This window comes from Nothobranchius furzeri, chromosome 2 (genome assembly GCF_043380555.1).
Source record: "Nothobranchius furzeri strain GRZ-AD chromosome 2, NfurGRZ-RIMD1, whole genome shotgun sequence".
NCBI lineage: Eukaryota > Metazoa > Chordata > Actinopteri > Cyprinodontiformes > Nothobranchiidae > Nothobranchius > Nothobranchius furzeri.
Genome location: NC_091742.1, coordinates 46,971,023 through 46,993,465, shown reverse-complemented (window position 1 = coordinate 46,993,465; position 22,443 = coordinate 46,971,023). Strand labels below are relative to the sequence as shown.

General features: G+C 48.7%; 1 protein-coding gene across 7 annotated transcripts in view; it reads right to left on the bottom strand.

Moving 5' to 3' along the window:
- Positions 1–1,222: 1,222 nt before the first annotated feature.
- ablim3 (actin binding LIM protein family, member 3) overlaps positions 1,223–22,443 on the bottom strand; it is a 98,199-nt gene continuing 76,978 nt past the window's right edge. The window contains exons 10-23 of one of the 7 annotated variants that reach the window (XM_070546028.1): positions 21,735–21,896; positions 14,452–14,481; positions 14,228–14,354; positions 12,405–12,500; positions 12,086–12,136; positions 7,578–7,712; positions 7,363–7,433; positions 7,079–7,247; positions 5,384–5,413; positions 5,026–5,081; positions 4,819–4,885; positions 4,730–4,737; positions 4,572–4,652; positions 1,223–4,348 (exon numbers count right to left, since the gene is read on the bottom strand). In XM_070546028.1, coding sequence (XP_070402129.1) covers positions 4,235–4,348; positions 4,572–4,652; positions 4,730–4,737; positions 4,819–4,885; positions 5,026–5,081; positions 5,384–5,413; positions 7,079–7,247; positions 7,363–7,433; positions 7,578–7,712; positions 12,086–12,136; positions 12,405–12,500; positions 14,228–14,354; positions 14,452–14,481; positions 21,735–21,896 — 1,197 coding nt within the window. In that variant the 3' untranslated portion in view covers positions 1,223–4,234. Of the gene's footprint in view, positions 4,349–4,571; positions 4,653–4,729; positions 4,886–5,025; positions 5,082–5,383; positions 5,414–7,078; positions 7,248–7,362; positions 7,434–7,577; positions 7,713–12,085; positions 12,137–12,404; positions 12,501–14,227; positions 14,355–14,451; positions 14,482–21,734; positions 21,897–22,443 lie in introns of those variants that run through there. The other 6 variants (XR_011516999.1, XR_011517000.1, XR_011517002.1 and 3 more) reach the window with 6 other exon arrangements.

The window sequence follows — 22,443 nt, the reverse complement described above, 5'->3', positions numbered from 1 at the left end:
TCATGTTCATGTTCTACCGAGGCGTGTGTTCTCCGTTTGTTAGCCGTTTAGCTAGCTGAGCAAGGATACACGGGAGGTATCTTGTAGCCTAGCCTTGGTCAAAAATTACCCAGAACACACCACGGTATTTTCAAAAGGATGGCGAATCAGGAGCCGGCAGCTACTTTGGGGACAAATTTCAAGTTTAAAAGCAAGTCAGATAATTTAAAATGTTTTTTTTTTCAGATCTAAATAAGTTATCTATGGTCTGTTAGTTGCTTATTAGTTGCAGCTTCGGTGGCTAGCGGGTATTAACTCGCTTATAATTTTAATTTAACACACACACACACACACACACACACACACACACACACACACACACACACACACACATATATATATATATATATATATATATATACACTATTAAAAAGGTAAAAAGATAATTATTTATTTATATTGAAACTAACACATATAAAATATAATGTGTCCTGTGTCACGTGACGTTACGTGACCACAGTGGAAGCCATGGTCAGGTGATGCAAGTCCGTTCCATTTAGCCGTATTCTTTGACCACGGAAGGACTGTCCTCGTAAGCAAGGAGCCTGGCCTCGCAAGACATCACCTTGCAAGGCTAGGTGCCTTGGCATTGAGAAACACCCCGTTTTTCCTGTCTTTGCCCTGTAGCCATTTTTGTTTACTCTGTAGCTTTTTGGATTCCACCTTCCTGTCTGCTTACTGCCGCAGGTTTCACTTGATGTTGGGTCTTGTTCTTTGGCAGCAATGACTGGTAATTAAAAGATATTAACCATTAAAATACTGGATTGGAGCAGCTGCTCCTCTGTTATAGAAGGCATCCAGTTATCTCATAGAAGTTTTTTCAAAGTACATCCCACTTGGAGAAGACCTAGGAGAGGATATTACCTTCTCTGTACTGGGAATACCTTGGGACCCCCTGGGATATGTTTAGGGTTAGCCCCTGGACCCATTTCCTCCACAACCTAAACTTGGTTACTTTCAACAAAAGGTCGAGAGAGGAGTGTATTTTAGATCCCAACACCACGCTGGAAAATGTAAAAGCTCTTCTTCCAACGGCATGCTTTTAAAGAAAATGCACTTTTTTACTCCGATGTTTGTTCCACAGCAGATGCTAAAATAAACCAGTCCTATGAGCCTATATGGTACTTAATCTTTAGAAAAGTGCTGTTTTACATATAGATGATTACAAATGAAACACACGAGAAAGAGTTTGATGTGTTGTTTAATTTTAGTGTCAAAATCAAAAATAACAATTCTCAAAAGAAGTAAAGTCGTAAACAACCCTGGATCTTTGTCAGCGTGTTAAAGACCTGGCGGAGTGTTTGTGAGAGAATAAAATCTCTGGAGCTACAAAATAACTTTACTCAAAAATAGTGGAAATGATAAGGGAGAGCACTCAACCCGAAGAGCTGAGTTATTCTACCTTTGCAGTGAGCCAAGAAGAGGAGGAGAACTTAGTGTTTTTTTATGAAGGTTCCAGAAAAGTTGCAAGTAAGTTCTCTGAATCGTAACTAAACACTTTGTTGCAGTTTGGAACGAAGAATCTACGCCTACTTGTTTGGACAAAAGGAGACGGTGCATGGTAGATTTTAGTTCCTCCAGTACGTGGAGGTTGTTGCTTGGTGATCTCGGCTCTGCTTCCTGCAAAAACTTCTGCTAGCATGTGTCACAGACTTCTGTAACCGTGTCATTTTATTGATAATCCTCCATATAATGAATCACTATTGCACATAGCAGCCTGAATCGTCACTTCTCATCTTTGGCATGTAGAATGGATTTTTGCATCCTTGGGTAGATTTAAACATCAAACCTTCCAGGTTCACTGAACTTTATCCATATCATTCACTGGAACTGATTTTATAATAAAAGGATCTGGTTCTGACTGGGTTTGGGATTAAGTATTGACCACGAGTGCCTGATTTCCATTTTAAATCTGCTGGTTTGTTATAGTTAGATGCACAAATTTCTTGTTTTTGAGCGCTGTGTCTTTGTTTTTGTTGTCAGAAAGAACTTTTCAGTCTAACAAACGACTCACAAATACATCTGCTTCATGTTAAATGTGTTAGCTTATTGTGCGATGCTAAAGTTTGGGCGGCCTTGTTAATCTTTATGATTTTCTTGTATAAATCGTTGGTTATGATAAAAATTTCAGTTAAATACATCATATAGGAGACACTCAGTGATATTTGAGAAGGGAAACAACGTTTATAGGCTTAACAAAACTGTGCAATAATTTTTTTAACTAAATTAGGCCGATGCATAAATTTGGGCACCACAAAAAAGAAATGAACTGAATATTTAGTAGATCCTCCTGTTGCAGAAATTATAGCCTCTAAACTCTTCCTGTAGCTTCCAATGAGTCTGGATTTTGGCTGAAGGTATTTTGGACCATTCTTCTTTACTAAACATCTCCAGTTCATTCAGGTCTGATGGCCTCCAGGCATGGACAGCTCTCTTTAACTCACACCACAGATTTTCAATGATATTCAGGTCTGGGGACGGAGATGGGCGTTCCAGAACGTTCTGCTTGTTCCTCTGCATGTTTTTGGTCATTGTCTTGCTGAGAGATCCAGCCCTGATGCATCTTCAGCTTCGTCACTGATTCCTGGACATTGGTCTCCAGAATCTGCTGATACTGAGAGGAATCCATGCGTCCCTCAACTTTTAACACGATTCCCAGTCCCTGCACTGGCCACACAGCCCGCAGCATGATGAAACCACCACCATGTTTTACCTTAGGTAACAGGTGTTTTCTTGGAATGCTGTGTTCTCTCTCCTCTGTGTATAACACCTTTGTTATGCCCAAATAACTCAGTTTTAGTTTCATCAGCCCACAGCATCTTATTAATGGAGCTGGCTTGTCCAGATGTGCTTTAGCATACCTCAAGTGGCTCTGGTTGTGCTGTGGGTGGAGGAAAGGCTTCCTCTGCATCACTCTCACATACAGCATCTCAAATTTTTTATTGTAACAATCAACATGTTATACAGGAAAATCATGAAGATTAACAAGGCTGGCCAAACATTTGCATCCTGCTGTAGAAGGCAGAGGGTAGCAGACGTCCCCAGCCACCTACGTTAGCTTTCAGTTAGCTCGTAGCTACAGCGGCTCAAGGTTTGATGCCCCAAACTCACAGCCCCACTCCTAGCTCCATTGTTGTATTTCCACGTGACACGGCTAAGATGGTGGTGGTGGGAACCGCCCACTGGGCTTCAATTCAGCTCTTCAGAAACCTACTGGTGATGGCGCAGAGGGCTCGCCCGTAGCATCTAGTCAATGGTCAGTTTGTATGGGAGGAAAGTTGTACTGCACCAAAGCATTAGGGGGGCCTTGTGGTTTCAAACTTCTACATTTCTCCATATTTTGGATTTTTTTGGCTAGATTCTCCTTTTATATCAGCTGTGCGACCCTCATCTGATAATCTACTAAATGTACAAACTTGTGCATTTCTTTGTGTTAGAACACATTTTAGCTCAACCATTTAGTTTCTGAAAATCCAGAGAACCAACTAACTTTACTGGAAGTAAGTTTACTTATTAAATCTATTAGATTGCACATACAGCTGCATCTATTAGTAATCTCTAAGCACTACTAGTTACCTGGAAGTGTCATTTTTATATAAAACCAATGCTGGCAAAAGTAAAACATATAACAAAGTAAGAAGCTTATGTGTTTGTAAACCATGGGAGTACTTTTTCAGATCAAACGGCAGAAATGAGATCAGGTAAACCAAATGTCTCGCTGTGTTATGCTCACACGCGCTCTTCCTTTAGCATCATTCACATCAGTAAAGCATCATCAACGATATCTACATTCGCCTCATTCAGAATGCTGGTGTCATAACTAAGAGAGCATAAAAAGTAAGGCAAAGCCAAAATCCTCCTCATCGTCTTTTACTGCCGCAGCTCTGGTCGCGGACGGTGTTGCGTGGCTGTACGGCAGCAGTAGCGTCGTCCCACGTCTTCTGGACATAGTCTCTATTGCTTACACTCCACTCCAGCACACCGCTGCAGCGGGATCCAGGTCATATCTGCACATCGCCTCCTCGGTCTCCCACAAGACTTCTGGTGTGATCGGGATTTGGTTTGTCGTGAGAGGAGATCTGGAACAGGTTCTGTGGCATGGCAGTGAAGCTGAGTAAAAGTCTTCATCCCTCACCATTCTCCCGACAGCAAAGTCTCCGACTCTACTTCTCATGGCAATTATAAACACTCAGAGCTAAAACAGCCGAGCCTGTTTCTTTAGCTCGTTCCTCTTCCACAAAGCCAGCCGGTCGAAGTCTTCCGTGGTCATACCGAACACCTGGGTAAACTCCTCTGGGGAAAGATGGCGCTAAAACACAGAAAGAAGCATTTTATCTCAGCAGAGCTCCCTGAAGAGTCCAACATTACCCTGTTATCACTTTCACACGAACAATCTTTTTATTTTTACTTATGGTTTAATTTCTGTGCAGTTTAGGAGAGAAAAAAAATCCTCCTTTTGATTTGTCTTTAGTTTCTGTGTTCGTAGAGACTCGGCTACTTCTAACCGGCCTCCTCTTGCGTTCATCACTCACTTCCAGTCTGGCTCTGTCTACATCTTTGGGCAGCTTGTGGCGCCCTCTGGTGGTGACAATAAGTGACTCGTAGGGGTAAATCTGCAGAGAAGCAAAAAGTAAACATTTTAGAAAAAAAAGTTTCTTGATGGAGTTTTTAAAATATGTTGTGTATGTACCTTGTGTTCTGCTGGAAGAAAAGAGAGAACAACCATTAAAGGGAACAGAAGAACAAAAGGCTGCTGCTGTTAAGTCTGGTTAAATGTACCTCTGCTGGCCCAGTTCACCTCACCGCCGCAGTCGTACTGGTACTGGTAGCAGTCTGCACTCTGAGGCTGCAGGTGCACAGGAGGGATTAGTGATTAACAAACCTAAATGGCTTAGGAAAACAGACTAATATGAAAATGGGTGAAAAAGCTACTGGAAATAAGATCTGTTGCTGCAAAACATGATGTCATGGTAACGGCAGCCTCACCCGTTGAATACCATTGCGCCCATATCCTGGAAGAGAGGCTGACTTACAACCAAAATCTGTTGACAAGGAAACATGATCAGCATGTTAAAGATTTTTCAAATCTAATAAAGTCATTTTGAATTTTACTTTGTTTTATTTAGTCTTTAAATTGTGTAATATTGTCATGGCCAGCAGGTGGCGCCCATTACTAACAAAAGCGAATTAAAGTTCCAGATGTGTGGAGAGTCCTGAGGCCTGGGTGGTAATTCCAACACAGACGTGGGATTTACGATCCAGAGCAAGATGTTATTTATAGAAACCAAAACCTCATCATGCAGTAAAAGAAGTATTTCTAGTCTAATAAATAACAGGAACTCACCACTGTCAGTGCTGTACTGCGACCTAAGAGCTGTGAAACAAACACATCAATCACATCATTACCTAACCCTCCCGTACAGAAACAATCAGCAGCACTATTTAAAAACCGATTTAAACCTGCAATAAATACATTCATGTAAACGTGCAGAAGTTTGATAAAAACGTGTAAAAGGCAAGTTATGGACAGATGAAGACAGGAGTGTGATCTTTGTTCGACCGTGACCTGCTAAAAGCATTTGGGTTGTATCTTAATTACTTAAAAAACACAACTATTAATAATCCTTTAAAAATCTTCAATTACTTCTAAACTCAGGAATCTCCGAGTAACTAAATGAAAGAATCACTGCGAGCACTTAAAGAGTTCAAATACATGAGTACTTGCTGCTTGGTTACAGTGTCATCGTGAACTTAGAGGAAACCAGGCATGCTTTTAGCACCCCCTAGTGTCCTTGTGTAGAATCAAAATCTCCTCGCTGTGCGTTTGCCCTCTCCTTATTCTGCTCTTCCTACTGACGTTACCTTTCCCAGGATCCTTACCTCTTTCCTTTCCCTTACATTTTTTATCACAATTATTTTTCCATTTTAACCATATAAAAAATCATAAAAAATACATCTTTTTGTAATTAGTTCTTCTGAAGCACCTCGTGATTTTTATCTTGAGAGGCGCTATATAAAGATCCATCCATCCATCCTTCCTTCCTTCCTTCCTTCCTTCCTTCCTTCCTTCCTTCCTTCCTTCCTTCCTTCCTTCCTTCCTTCCTTCCTTCCTTCCTTCCTTCCTTCCTTCCTTCCTTCCTTCCTTCCTTCCTTCCTTCCTTCCTTCCTTCCTTCCTTCCTTCCTTCCTTCCTTCCTTCCTTCCTTCCTTCCTTCCTTCCTTCCTTCCTTCCTTCCTTCCTTCCTTCCTTCCTTCCTTCCTTCCTTCCTTCCTTCCTTCCTTCCTTCCTTCCTTCCTTCCTTCCTTCCTTCCTTCATTAGTGTCTATAGGAGCGGTTCATCACTAAATAAACAAATCAGCTGTGTTCCTGATCTAAAACATGCAGGGAACGTGCTGGAACTAGACTGCAGCGCCAGGTATGTCTGCTCGATCGTCAGAGGTTGCAAGTGGAATATTCTTGGGGGGGGGGCATAGTGGTCTTTCATTAAAGCTGTAATCTCTAGTGGATCTACAGTTGGTTTTTCTGCACGTCTTTAGTAAATAAAAAAAAGAAACTTAAAGAAACCAGGGAAGAAAATGTGAAAAAAAAGACCAAAAAGAGAGAAGAAAGAAAGAACTGCATGCTTTAGCATCATCTTCTGTTCTTCGTTTCCTCTCAAACTGAGCCAACTGAGTTGGGGTTCCTCCAGTTTGACAAACAGCTCTAATGAGATCTTACTGCCCATGAATAAAGCAGAACAGCTGTGAGCACAAGCAGAACATGCATGCAGAGAACCATGGGGAAACATGTTGCAGCATCTATAGAGAGCATTTCTGTCAATAGAAAATAAACAGATCCTTTCAAATTCAGCAGAATACCTTAAAATAATCTGAATAATTGACCCAACTTGCTATAATTTATTTCCCATGAACTTTAATTCTGCAGTAGTTTCTGCTCTAAATAATCTGCCTCAAGGTCTATTTAAAGCTCAGCAACCACAGCGGGAATGCTGCACGGACATGCACCCCGAGGTGCAGGTGGGATCAGGGCGCGTCCTTACAGCCGTTGATAATGCTGCTGTACGCTGTGGTCCCGTAGCCTGTTGTGTTCAGCGTTTCCTTGCTCCAACTAGGAGAATTCCTTGCGCTGCCCCAGGGGTCGTTGTCATAGGAACCAGATCTGGCTTTCATCTCCTCCTTTAGGATCATCCTCCCAATGCCACTCCCAACCTTGCATGAAGAGAAGTGGAGGAAAAATAAAAAGGTTATTCTGGCAGGTTCCTGAGGGGAGAACTCACTTTAATCAGATGCTGAAGAAGGAGACGAGAAATAATGAAGCTCTTACTCTTTGAAGACCCTGACTCCAACTCTCTTCATCTCCTCCTGTAGAGAAGCGTCTTCTCGGCACCCGATAGGCTGAGAAGGAAAAGGAGAAGATAAGAGAGATGTATGAAGACCAAGCTCAGAGAGGGAACACAAGAAGAATGTGACAACACGGTAACAAAATGAGCGGTGTGCTTGTGTGTTTGCTTCGGACAGAACAGAATGTGTAGGCCTCACCCCGGGGGGAGCTGGTGTAAGAGTAGTAGTCTGACTCTGACTGCACGTACGGCTCAGGAGAGTAGGTGGACAAACTGGAGGATCGGAGGAGGTCCTCGCTGGTTCTGCTTTTAGTGGCTGACTCCAAGTGATTGTCTGGAAGAGTAACGACCAGGTTTAAAAAGAAAAAAGCAGCTGATGCTACTGCTGGAGGAATCATTTATGAACGCATTCACGTAAAAATTAATGCTACTTTCATTTAGACTGAAAAGTCTGGACTCTACAAGACCACCTTAACTTAGCATTAAGACTCTTTTATGATTACCATAGCACTAATTATTTTACCCCATAAATACTTATTTTGGTGCAAAAACAGCTGTGTCATGTAACGGGTGCTAAAACACCATACTAATTCCAGTTTTGGTTCTTTTTTAAGACACAGGAAAGGTTTTTCTTTACCTTGCTGACGTTTCATTTGCGGCTGCAAACTTCCTCAGAGCTGACGCTGATGGTGGCGTCACTTCCTACTCCGTTTGTCCGTGGGCAACAGACGACGTTGTCGCCCTCTGCTGCCCGCTCTCCCCTCTCCGATGATGCAGTCCCATGCACAATCCAATGTGTAGACCCCACCGTCCCTGTTCATGGTCCCACATCCACGTCTCCTTATCTCTATAGCTTCCTTTATCCATCTTTTGTGTTTCTGTTGTTCTGTGTTTATGATCCTTGTGTTGTCCCAGTCCATTATATGGTTTTCTCTTGTGCAGTGATCTGTTACGGCTGACTTCTATGTCCTCTGCTGCCCGCAGACAAACGGAGTAGGAAGTGACGCCACCATCAGCGTCAGCTCTGTTTGCAGCCGCAAGCGAAACGTCAGCAAGGTAAAGAAAAACATTTTCTGTGTTTTAAAAAAGAACCAAAACTGGAATTAGAAGTCAAACACAGCAAGAACGTACCAAAGATGTTTAAAACACCATACTGATGGAATTCTGACATTGTGGAATGGCCTCAATCTCACTGTTGATAAAGTTTTATTTTGGGGGGGAAGGGGGGGGGGGGGGGGGGGTGGACCCAAGGAATTGCCTCACGTGTTGAGGACGCAGCATGACCAAATATGGGTAATTGAGGGTGTTTCTGTATGTAAATGACTGAGAACAGACACAAGCACCTGGGATTCATCATCAGACGAGTGTGGAGGAACATGCGTACGAGCGGCCACCGTACGTTTCATAAATCAGGTTTTTAACTGTTCGTACACACCTTCTAAATGTCATTCGTAGGAAGGAATATAGGCCCGTTTCTACGAACGCTTGATAAATGAAAGCCCAGGGCTGCACTTCGGGCGTGCCTGCTTCACACGGAAGACAGGGCCTAATGCCTATTCAGCACCACAGCCACTAGGGGGCACCTATTTTTGATGTAATCTTCCAACAATGTTCCCGTGTTTATTTGATGGTTCCATTTGTAGTCAGAATTTCACAGTTCAGTGTCAGAAAATGCAACTGAAATAGCAAGCCAGCATTCTGGCTGAGATTCTAACGGCTTTTACTCACTAGCATCAGCTCCACTCCGCCTGGTCCGGGTTGGGAGTTTTCTCATTCAAGTACCTCAAGCAGGTCTGTTTGGAGCTGAACAGGGCCGACACGCCCACTGCCGACTAATTGGCTGGCTCAAAAGCATGCCTACCATTAGAGGGAGCATCCGATTGGTGGATAGAATCAGCCTGCGGGGGCTTCCCGCATGCATGTTTCATTATCATTCTGGATGCTGTGGAGTTAACAAGCATCTGACTGAAGCAGTTCTTCTCTGTCCCTCACTGCTGTGAGGAGGCACACACACACACGCACACACAATGGGCGTGGTGGAGCTGATGCTAGTGTGTAAGTGGCATAGATGCCACACAGATGGAGCATTATAGAAAACTAAACCAAACACATAATGATTGTGACAAAAGTACAGATCCAGAGAGAGGGAGAGTGCTTCTAGACTACTAATTCAGTCATCATATCCACCCTTCCTGTCAGAGCAGCTCAATACTTTACCAGCAGCAGGGAAATAAGTTGCATTAAAGTGGGTTCAGTTACAGCTCAGCCTGAAGCGCGCAGTCGTTTTATGAGCACTGCAAATGCAATGATACTGATGCCACTCTGCACCCATGCACTCAATGAGATGTCGGTGGGAGGGAGGGGGAGGGGGGTACATGCAGTGTAATGTCACACTCCACTCCACTAGCCATTAGCCATGCCAGCCCTCCCCTCCCCACCCATAACCCACCAACCTCTGGGTTCCTATATGGGCAACAAGGTTCTCATCTCCAGAACAAATTCAGCTCAGCTAAAGACCACAGACACAAACACACCCATCCACTGAGACTAGGTTAAACAGATACTTACAGTGGCAAGGTCACCGCGTAAAGTGGAGCAGGGGGTGGAGGGAAGGGAATAAAAGTGATTGGATGCAATAAAAAGGGAGGCAAAAAGAAAAGGGAAACATTATTGGAGCATCCCACGGGGAGATGTGAGAATATGAAAGGTTTGCTGCTCAGACTGAGAAAAAGACTCTTACAGCCTTTTTTTTGCACAAGTAGCAAAGTAGCTAACTGATTAGAGCATAACTGGCCTTTATTAGATTAATATACCACAGGTTCAGCAGTTGAAATAGGAAAAAAATATTAGTCAATATCTTTAGCGGTGTTTGAGATGAGATACACGTGAGTTCTCAAAGTGTCGCATTTTAAACCTGCAGCATGACACAAACATGCTTCATTACTCCGAAACACCCAGACCAGTGATGAGCTAATCTCGTAGCTGAGACACACAAGAAGGAGACGACGTCTACGACCCAGAATGACACAACCATGGTCACAAGGCTGCTTCCTACGTTTTATGGTGGCTGACTGCATACACTCCAAAATGTTATGCAAGGGTGATCAGATGAATCAACTAGAAGATCTCTTTTTGTAAACTCAAGCTACTGCATTTGGAGCCCAAGACTTTCCATCAACACCAGGGCTGTCTGGTACAGCTGATCCAACTGCAGGATTGGGGCACCACTACAACAGATCTTGCTCAGGAACGGTATCGGTCTGGATTGAATGCATCTGAGTAGATTTTTTTAAGTTAGCCTGGGGTCAAGAAAGGCTGAGGCCAATTCCCCCAAAGAAAACCACCAGGGACAGACTGATATCTTGCAAAGGTCAGGGGGTTGGATTACAGATGACTGAAGGAAAGCCACTTTCTCTGAGAAGAGATTGCCCAGAGAAGATGAGGTGACCTCTACCATCAGCCTGTTGAGATCATTTGTGTGTGGCCAAGGAAGTGGAATCAATCACAGTTTGGCCTTTGAACACATCCAGGAATAGAGTGGCACCAAAACATCCTCCCTGAGGGACTCCTCCTAGCCACTCAACAACAGTTTTGTTATGAGCCTGGTCTTTTCCATCAGGACAGAGCTCCACACCACAAGGCTAAGGTCAGAAAAAAGGGGCTCAGGGAACTAAACAAACATCAATATTCTGGTTCTGTGTCCAGGAAACTCTCCAGACCTTGAATCCCTTGAGAACTTGTAGTGAATAATTGAGACGCAGGTGGATAGGCAAAAAAATAACAAAAAAAGGAAATTCTTACAAACGCCAAACACTGATTATGTAAGAATTTACTGTCGTCTGTCAGGGTTTGGAATCAGATTTTGATTCAGAGTGTGAAGAGCACAGAGCCCAAACTACAAACGCTAATCCTGAATGTAACAATAACACCTATGGAAGGATTTAGCTCAATAAGCAACAGACAGTAAAGCAGCAAACTGGGTGAAAACCAACACGTGTGTCGTTCTCCACACTCACTGACATGGTGTTCTCACACACACACACACACACACACACACACACACACACACACAACAAAACAAATAAACTAGTCAGCAGATCCTGTGACTGTCAGCTGAAGAGGCTTTTCGGGTTTAGCATGACGGGAGGACACTGAACCTATTCTTACATGCTGCAGCATGCTATCCAGATGACTGAATAGCATCTGAGTTTAATGACTTAAGGTAGAAAGAAATCACATGAGAGATGTTTGAATAATCAGCATAAACTAGCGTATCCCTCCTGCAAAAGCTGGTGTTTTCTACAATCAGAACAACTGTTTAGGCTCTCTGGAGCTGTAAGGATCCACTCAGCCCCTTAAACTGCAAATAGATAGAAAAAGGAAGACTGATCCACCCAAAAATAACAATTCTTGGTTTAGTTTTTCCTCCATGCTTTGCCATGTATGCCACACTCAGAACACCTGAGAACATCCTCAGTTTATTTACGACCGATCCGCTCTATTCCTATTCTACCTTTAGCTGATTTTTTTCTTTTCGTTTGAAAACAAGCTCTGCAAGTCTCATCGGTGTCTGTTGTGACAGTTAACGCCAAACACTGATGCCAAGCAGCACCACAAGTTCAGTTAAAAAAGCAACATCAAACGTCAAACACAGGAGGACTAAACTGACAGGACGGGCAGGCTGAGGCAAGACTAGCTGCACTGTACCCGTTCTCTTATAGATGGGCGGCTTCCTGTAGATGTTGTGGTCCCCTGTGGCTGAGGAGAGAAACAGGAGATGAAGACGTGAAACGTGGTGGAGAGGATGTAAATGGCTGATGGGGTGATGCAATGGGAGAAGGAGGTGGAAGGAGGATGAGGAATGGTTGAAAACAACATAAAGATGCAACAACAAAGTCGAATTGCATCTGAACAAATGAGACCGGAGCTTTTTAATGATTTGCTTTAGCGGAGAGTGATGGAATCCAGGGAGAAGTTGAAACTGGGAGTGTTATAAAAGCATCAGCGAGGAGATGAGAAGTCCTACCTGGAACATGAAAATGTTTGGGGGGCTGGTTTGTGGTGGGTGTGCTTGAACGCTCCTCTTGGCCATAATAAGGTGAACTCCTGCCACTCTCTGAGCCTGCAGGCAGCCACAGCCAATCACAGCACAGGAAACATGAAGAAAGCACACGCAGAGCTAAACTAAAGGGCTGGAATTTTTGTTTCCATTCAGAAATAAACAACACTAAATCACATTTCCTCCTGCATCATGTAACGTGCTAGCAGTAGTAGTAATGAAGAAGGTGGTGAAATGACAGTCGGGCAGCAAATGCGGTAAACGAGGCAACCAAACAAGGAGGAGGGGACTCTACAACAGGGGTGTTCAAACTTTTCAAGGGCCAAAATAATCAAGTCAACTTTGCAGACCACAAAACATTTTTTCTTTCTATTTCAAAAATCAAATGTGTATGTATACACTCCCAGGCCCAAAGAAAGGAGCCTCCTATTGGATGATTACTGCATGGGTGCCAACAAGTAATTTAACCCCAACTGGTGCAATGAGTTGTTTCTCATTTCTTAAACAACCAGGTGGAAAGACACATCTGGTGGTCGTGAAAAAGACGTTAAGTCTGTTTAAGGGTCGGATCACTGGCGTGCATCAAGCAGAGGAAACATCTTATTGCAGAAACGACTAAAAGTGGGTTAAGAAGCGTCCTACGCTTTACTAAACACTGATCCAATGAGTCCAGATGGACCCTGTTCCAGAGTGATGGGCGCATCACGGTGAGAAGAGAGGCAGAGGAAGTGATGCCTAGTGCCTGGCCTGCCAGGCTCGTCCTCTGTTTAATTCTACACAGAGAACTAGTCTGGTTACTCACAAGCAGAGAGCACCATGGGGGGGGGACTAGCCAGCTCAAAAATAACCAGTCAGAAAAAAGGTGGTAATGCCGACTGTACCTCTAGTCTTTTAGCTGTAGTTAAAAATGGCATCTGGCGAGGAGGAAAGAGCCGCAGCAACCTCCGCTTCAGATGCTGTCTTTGTTGTTTATGAGAAACTCATCATCGAGGTGTGTGATGTATGCTGCTCGGCACTGACTGACTCAGTTAGAAATCTTAGGGGGTGGGGTTATTTAAATAGGGGAGTTCCCAGACCTGGTCAGGCTGGTCAGACTACATGCCTAGTGCCTACTGTACAAGCCTGTGGGGGCAGGGCTATGATCTGGGATTGCTGCAGTTGGTCAGGTCTAGGTTCAGCAACAGGATGTGCTCCAAGAATGAGGTCAGCTGACCTGAATATACGGAACGACTAAGTTATTCCATTTTCTTTGATGGCACGGGCATATTCTAACATCTGTGGCCAGACTATCAGAGTACTACTCTACATCAACAATCTGCTTATTATTCTATGAGAGCAATTTGGGGTCGCATGAAAGAATTGCAACGGCCACAAATGGCCCCCGAGCCACAGTTTGGACATGCCTGTTGTGTAATCTAAGGTGTTCTCTGAAAATGACAAAAACAGATGAAGATTAGACGCCTTGCATTTCCTGAAGGAACCACCTTTTATGCTACGTTTTTATTTGAAATAATTTTATACTGAAGAGACGATTGGTCTCGGAAAATGATGTTAAACTCAATCCTACAATACTGTAAAATTAGACATATTCTGTTTGCAGTAGTACGCCTATGGCTACTTCCACGCCAAATCTCTCCTCAAACGCCACAAAACTGATCGAGCTGGAAGCCAATCTTGTGTTTGTCACAAAAATAATTACAAGTAGGTCTTTTGGAAAACACAGTCATCAATAAAGGCAATTGAATTTAAAAATGTTGGTTAAATGTTTCACCCAAATCCATCTTTCTCACCAGGGTAGACAAAGTGCTGAGGAGAGCGAGGCATGATGGGCGACATGCCCTGACGACTATACTCGGGGGAGTCGATATAACCTGGACTGCAGCTCAGGCGCCACTTTGCATCCAGATTGTTGTAGTCCTAAGAAAGAGACAGCAGCTGAGTTAAAGCGGAGCGGAGAAGAGCAAGAAGACATGCTAAAAAGTGCCTGATGTCGGAACTTGTTTGTGATATTTACCTGAGAATACGGAGAAAGTGTTCCGAGTGACTGCAAAATCAGCAAAAACAGAAGGTGATGCTTTGGACTACACAAGAACAACAAGAAATATAACCACCTGTGAACTGTTGAGAGCACGGGTAGGGAACTCTGGTCCTGGAGACCCCCTATCCAGCACATTTTAGAGGTTGCACTGCCTTAAAACACCTGGTTTTAATCAGCAGATGATTCTGCATGAACCACACAGCAGAGCCTGATGAGCAGTTGAGCAGTTGACCAAGGCCCTGTCCACACGTAGCCGGGGATCTGCCAAAACGTAGATATTTTTCTACGTTTTGGCCTGTCATCCACACGAAAACGGAGTTTTTTCACACGAAAACGGATCTTTTTAAAAGCTCCGGCCAAAGTGAAGATCTGCGTTTTCTCCGTTTTGGGTGTCTGCGTGTGGACAGACAAAACGGAAGTTACGGTGTAACTATGGTTCTGTGAGTTCCTGGATGACTGCCAGTGGCAGTAAACAGAGTGGATGTATCTCCTCGCGCTCTGCGCAGGTCGAGTACTAATGTAAACAAAGTCACGCACGTGACACGTAGCGCACCTGGTCGCGAGTCTATAAATTACGCGCCGATAGCTACGTTCGGGTCTCCCGGGATCTTCTCGCCCGAGAAGTTCCGAGTGACCCCTGTGACTGGCAGTCATCCAGGAACTCACAGAACCATAGTTACACCGTAACTTCCGTTCTGTTTCGTTCCCTCCTGACTGCCAGTGGCAGTAAACAGAGTGGATGACTTATGCCAGAAGTGTCACGAGGAACATAAAACTCACCGTCACTCAGGAGGTAGCCGCCAGAGGCAGCACCGCCAAAGCGAGCGCGGACCCGTGGCCAACGTTGAGGCGGTAGAAGCGTGCAAACGTGCACGGAGTTGCCCAGGACGCCGCAGCACAGACGTCCGCCAGTGGCACACCTCTCATCGCCGCCCAGGATGTAGCAACACTCCTGGTGGAATGGCACACGATCCCAGGGGGAGCCACGGCACCCACTGCCGCGTAAGCCATCGCAATGGCGTCCACGACCCAATGCGACAGCCTCTGCTTCGAGAGGGCCCGACCCCTGTTCACTCCTCCGTGACAGACAAACAGCTGGTTCGACTGCCGGACAGTGTTTGTGGCCACAATATAGAGCTGCAGTGCCCGGACCGGGCACAGCAAATTCGCCCGCCGTTGTTCCTCCGAAAGAAATGGGGGAGGGAAATACGCCCCCAGCTCGATTGCGGCATTCACGTAGCCCGCGGGCAGAACCTTGGGAAGAAAGGCGACGTTGGGCCACAGCGTCACCCCCGACCCATCTGCCTTCCACCGCAGGCAGGCGGGGCTGATGTCCAGTGCGTGCAGCTCACTGACCCGTTTAGCCGACGTCACTGCCAAGAGAAAGGCGGTTTTCACAGACACCACTGCCAACGGGGCGGTCGTCATTGGCTCAAAGGGTGGCCCACACATGGCCCGCAGGACCAGGGGAAGGTCCCAAGCAGGTGCCGGCCTGCACAAGGCAGGACGCAACCTTCTCACGCCCCGCAGAAACTGGGTCACCAAACAGTGAGCCCCAATGCTCCTGCCATCCACCAAGAGGTGGTTGGCCGAAATAGCCGCCAGGTGTACCTTAAGGGTCGAGGCGGCCCGGCCCTTGTCGAACAGGTGCCGGAGGTACCGCAGAACCTCATGCAGGGAACAAGAACCAGGGTCCACGTCCCTGCCAGAACACCAGGTAGCGAACCGCTGCCAACAGCGAGCGTACGTGGCCCTTGTAGACGGAGCCCTGGCACTATCCAGCACCTGCTGGATGGAGGGCTCTAAGCCGACTGGGGGCTGCCTGCCCCTTTCAATGGCCACACCGTGAGCCGAAGATGATCTGGGGACGGATGCCAAATCCTCCCCTCCATCTGAGACAGGAGGTCCCGTCTCGCCGGCAACCGCCACGGCTCCCCGTTCAGCAGACTGAGAAGCAATGGAAACCAGAGCCTCATGGGCCAGTCTGGCGCCACCAGAAGGACCTCGTGTGACGAGTCCCTCACCCGATGGAGGGTTGGTAAGAGCAACGGAGACGGCGGGAAAGCGTACAGCCGAACCAACGGCCAGGCATTGGCGAGGGCGTCCATCCCCAGAGGGGCGTCGGCCTCTGCCAGGGAGAACCACAGAGGGCAATGTGTGCTGCTCCTCGAGGCGAACAGATCCACCTGGGCCTCTCCGAACTGATGCCACACCCTCTGCACCACCTGAGGGTGCAACCTCCATTCGCCCGGGGGAAGACCCCGCCGGGACAGGCAATCCGCCACCGAGTTCCTCCACCCCGGAAGGTGCAGCGCCCTGATGGAGGCCAAGCGAGGGTAAGCCCAGGTCAGCAGCGTCTGAGCCTCCCTCAACGATCGCAACGACCTGGTGCCCCCCTGATGGTTTATGTGGAACACCGCCGAGGTGCTGTCCATCCGGATGAGCACGTGCTTGCCCCGCAGAAAGGGCAAGAAGCGCCTCAGAGCCAAGTAGACGGTCTTCAACTCCAGGACACTGATGTGAAGCCGTGCCTGACGGGGGCTCCACAACCCCTGGACCGACCTGCACTGCCAATGCGCCCCCCACCCCCGGGGTGACGCATCCGTCGTGACCACGTCTGGCGGGAACCGCGCCAAGCGGGACGCCGAGACTCAGGTAGGCGACATCGTCCCAACGACGCAAAAGAGCCACACAGCTGCTCGTGACCTCCAGCTCGACCCGCCTGTGTCGCCGGGGATCCAGGCGGAAGCCGTTGAACCACCTCTGCAAGGGCCGAAGGTGGAGCAGCCCGAGAGGCACCAGTGCAGAAGCCGAGACCAGCATCCCCAACAGTCGCAGCCACACCTGGACCGGGGGTGCCGCCCCAAGGCGAAAGGCCCGGAGCAAGGACCGAATCCGGACCCTCCTCTGCTCGGTCAGCCTCGCCCGCATGGCCACAGAATCTATGGCAATGCCGATAAAATCCACCCGCTGAGTCGGAACCAGAGAACTCTTCTGCAGGTTCACCGTCATCCCCAGCGCCTCGACGTGGGCAAGGACCCTGGCCGTGGCCAGACCCACTTCGCGACACGACGGCGCGCAGACGAGCCAGTCGTCGAGATATGGCAGGACCTTCAACCCCGCCCGACACAGGGGGCTCAGGGCTGCCTTCACGCACCGCGTGAAAACTCGGGGGGCGAGAGACAGGCCGAATGGCAGAACCAGAAACTGGTACACCCTCCCGAGGAAAGAAAATCGCAGGTACTTCCTGTGCCCCGGATGGATCGGGACATGGAAGTATGCATCCTTGAGGTCTATGGTCGTAAACCACTCTCCCGGACAAACCACCTGAAGGACATCGCGAGTCCGAAGCATGCGGAAGGGCAGCACCTTCAGGAACCGATTGAGACCCCTGAGGTCCAGTACCGGCCGCAGGGGCCCGTCCTTCTTGGGCACCAAGAAATACGTCGAATAAAAGCCGTCCGCCTGCAAATGCGGCGGAACGACCTCTATGGCCCGTTTGTCCAGGAGCACATCTATTTCCTGCATCAGGATGCTGACCCGTGCAGGATCTGTGACCGAAGTCACCCTGACCCCCGAAGGGGGTGGGGGCCGACGGCGGAACTGCAACCTGTAGCCCTGGGACATAGTTCGAACCACCCAAGCGTCTCCGCATTGGGCCTCCCAGAGGGCCAGGTGCTGTGGTGTAAATCTGCCCGCCGCCGGTCCACAGCCCTCAGGCCGTGTCCCGACGCCTGTTTGGGGCCCTGGGGGGGCGGCGGCCCCTGTCCTGCCCCGAGGATCCCCGGGGCGGTGCCTGACGTGCCCCCGAGCGTCTCCAAGTCCCTGCCGCAGCCGCGGTCTGCTGGGCGACCTGCACGGGGGCGGCCGGACGAAACCGGCGCCGAGGGTCCCGTGCCCCTCGTGGCCTGGACTGTGGCATGGGGAGGACCCCTACCCCGCTACGCCCACTCCAGGCCTCTGCGGCTTGTCTAGACTGCCGCCGACGTTCCAACGCCCGCTCAGCCTCGGGCCCGAACAACTGGCCCGGCACCACGGGCAGACCGCGCAGGCTCTGTCGGCAATCATCCGACACCGGAGCCTGCGCCAACCAGACCTGACGGCGAGCCACTACCAGCGCGCCCAACAACCGACCAAGCTCCCTGGACATCAGCCCAAATGCTTGCAGGGCTGCGTCGTTCGTATCGCCCAGTGCCATCCCCGCTGCGCCCGACTGCAGCATCTGGGACTGGGCTAGCAACAGCACCGACAGCGAATTGCTGGTGCGTGCCATCCGTGCCCCGATGTCGTAAGCCCGGCACAGTAAGCTGTCGGTCACCCGACACTGGGTGCTCGGACAGCGGACCCTGTCCCTCAATGCCTCATCCGGGGAGAGCACCAGCGAGGCAACGCAGTGGTCCACCGGGGGCATGCGGTCCAACCCGTAGGTTCCTGCCTCCCGCATCGATGCCAGGGTCCTGGCATCCCTACCATGGTGGGAGAGCTGTCTCGGGTCCCCCCAGCACCGCTGCAGCTCCTCCACAAAGGCTGGCGATGGTGGGACCTGAAACGGGGGCGCCGCCGGAGCCCGGCGGAAGAAGGGATTCCCCGCCGGACGGGCCACCGGCACGTCGTCCAGTCCAATCCTGGCCAGTGCCGCTCGCAAAATCGCCCGCAACTGACAGGGGTCCTCCGCCAGCTCCGAGCTTGCTGAGCTATGGAGAGACATCCCCGAGTCACCGTGAGCTCCCAGGCCCGGGGGCTCCATCACCAGCCCCTGACTACGGCCAGGAGAGGGGCCCTCCTCCTCGAGGGACTGAAACTCCGAATTTGAGGCCCTCACAGAGATCAGGCCGTCCGGGCCCCCCTCGTCCGGGGCTCTGGTCAGCAGCGCTTTGAGCTGTTCCACCTCCGCCCGCAAAGAGTCCACTTCCTGGCGAGAGGGTTGCGCCACACGTCGCTTCTTGCGCCTCGGGCTGCCACGTTCCTCAGCCGGTCTATCCCTCCGTCTCCCGGAACACGGGCGAGGGACACCAGAGGGCGGCAGGTCTGACTCAAACAGGAGGCACTCCACTTGACGTAGCCTGTCCTCCCGCACCGCCAGCGGCAAAATGCTGCAGTTCATGCACGGGTCAGTCAGCGCCTCTCTGAGGTGACCGACGCCCAGGCACTTAGGACACAAGTCGTGGCCGTCCTCCACCTGGAGGGGAGCCCCGCATGACGTACACTCCAACATCCTTACCGGTGTGGGAGACGCCAGCGACTCCACAGGAACTGAGCGAGGACTTCGAGGAAAACTGAAGAACGCGATTCAGTCCTGGAGTTGTAAAACAACGCACGTGTGTGTGTGTCGGCTAGGTAATCTGAGCGTGCCACCACCACGGTCAGAACGTCCAGCCCCACTCACCGGTAACGTTGTAAAACAACACACGTGCGTGTGTGTCGGCTAGGTAATCTGAGCGTGCCACCACCACGGTCAGAACGTCCAGCCCCACTCACCTGTAGCGCTCGCCGGCCGCACTCACCTCCCCTTTCCACAGGGAAAAACCTGCGACCGCCAGCGAGCCCTATCCGAGCCGGCAGCGGCGGTCCGAACGGCGCCGGCCGGCCGCTCCACCCGCACTCGGTAACAATTAGCAGATAAATAACAGCGTCAATCCACCGCCCCAGAGGGCTCCTTCGAGCGCTCCGACCACACGGTCCCGGGCAGGAAGACGCCAAGTAAAAACAGTACTCACCTCTCAAGACCGATAAGATCCGAATCACGGACTTACGGAGCGATTGACCAGCGAAGCACGCCAGGCCAACAGCGAGAAGATCAAAGAGACCCGAACGTAGCTATCGGCGCGTAATTTATAGACTCGCGACCAGGTGCGCTACGTGTCACGTGCGTGACTTTGTTTACATTAGTACTCGACCTGCGCAGAGCGCGAGGAGATACATCCACTCTGTTTACTGCCACTGGCAGTCAGGAGGGAACGAAACAGAACCGGAGTTTTAAGGTCTGCAACGTCACTTTCCGCGACAAAAAATGCTGACATCACGTGTGCGACCTGTGTTTACACTAGCCGACAGCATGGATGCCCTCAGAGCTGCGCTGGCTTTATCAATTGTCAAAGCGCTTTTTGCTTGTTTGTTTTTGCAAGCGGAATTACTGCTCCTTGCGGAAGACCACAGACGAAGGACGAGGTTAAGAACGGGGGAAGTACTGCCGCCTACAGGTCTGGCATGTCCTTAACAACGTATTTATCTGGGTACATGTGGACAGTTTTTTTTTAAACGAGGTGGTGTGGATGCAAGTTTTGGGAGGGGCGGATATTCGTTTTTAAAAAAACCCGGCTACGTGTGGACTAGGCCTGAACTTTGTTGAAGCAGGGTGACCTCTAAAACGTGCTGGATAGTGGCTCTCCAGGACCAGGGTTCCCTACTCCTGGTTATGAGTCAATAAAAGGAAAACCAAACGTCCTGAGGGTGGTGGTTTAGTTTCATCTGGTAGTCCTAAAATGATTGGGACACCTGTTGTCTTTGCATTGACATGATCTCTAATGGTGTCTCGCTCTGCGTCGGTAAGGTTTAATGTGGAGTTTATCCACCTCTTGCAGCTATAACCGCATCGACTTCTCTATCAAAGCCTTTCCACACGGTTTAGGAGAGTAATCCTAACCCTTCTTCCAGATGAGGTGTTCGGTCAGGGCAGCTTTAACAAACAACGATTTGGTTGGGTGTCGCCAATTCAAATTCACTTTTATGTGAATCTTGGTTAAAAAATTCACAGAAGGTTCAACTTTTTCCAAAGGAAGGAATCAGCAACAGCCATGGCCTCACGTAGCACCGCTGGAAAGAACACGGCTGATTATTTACAAAAGAGCAAACGTTTTAATCTCCAGTAGAAAAGACACCTAAATGAGAAAAGCTGGTTATTCTCCAGTTAAGGCACTTTTCACACAAATCCTGCGAATAGTATTTTAACGCACAATTAATGTCAAAACTGCTTTTTAATGACTTTTATTTTAGTAACACATGAAAAACACAAACTGGGTTTTTCTTGGAGGAGTGCACGTCACACAGAACCTTTCAGTTTTCAACTAAGATCAGTTTACATTTGACAAACTAAAACACTTATAAAAAAATCACACGCTAGTGCACATCTGCAGGCATTCAGAGCTTGTGCTTGGGATGACTCGGCTACTAACACACCAGATTCTGGCAGCGATAAACTCCAGAAACATTTCCTCCATCCTAAAGAGAAGCGTTTAGCTGAGAGTGTGTGGCAGCAGTACCTCCCCAAAGCTGTAAGTGTCTAGTCTGTCATCAGAGGCGTATCTGTGGAACAGCTGGTAGGAGGAGGATATGAGGTCAGGCTGCTGGACCTCGTATATGGCCTTGACCTTTGGTAGAGCAGCTAGGTCCTTATAATCTAGGATCTTATTCTCCACTCTGGCCTGGAGAGAGGACACACATCCCACCACCGCAGACAAAAGACAACAGCAACAAGACCTGACACATCAACCACGTGGACAAATGCACAGGGACAGATTACAACGTAAAGTCTACCTGAGGTAGCAAACACGTCATTCAGCTGAGAGAGGACCGAGGGGGCAGCGGACGCTGATGAAGCACACACACACACAAGCACAAACAGACGAGCGAGAATTAGGCAGCACGATAAGCTGTTGACCTTGGGGAGCTCGGCTTATGTGAGCCGAAAAGCAGAGGAAGCAAAGGCAGTCAAAGTTAGAGAGCCGCGGAGGAGGCAGCATGAACTACACGTGCGCTTACACTGCATTTCTCCCCCATCCATCACCTTAAACAGAAAGGTCATTGATTATGAGAGAGGAGCAGAGCAGGGAAGGGCAGAGAGCAGAAACTCCTGCATGTACACACACACACACACACTGGCATGCTAGTGCGGCAATCATGTACAGCCACAGCTTCAGCTCGAGGTCTGCCTACATCTCACGAAGGTCGATGTCTGTTTCAGATGGCTGT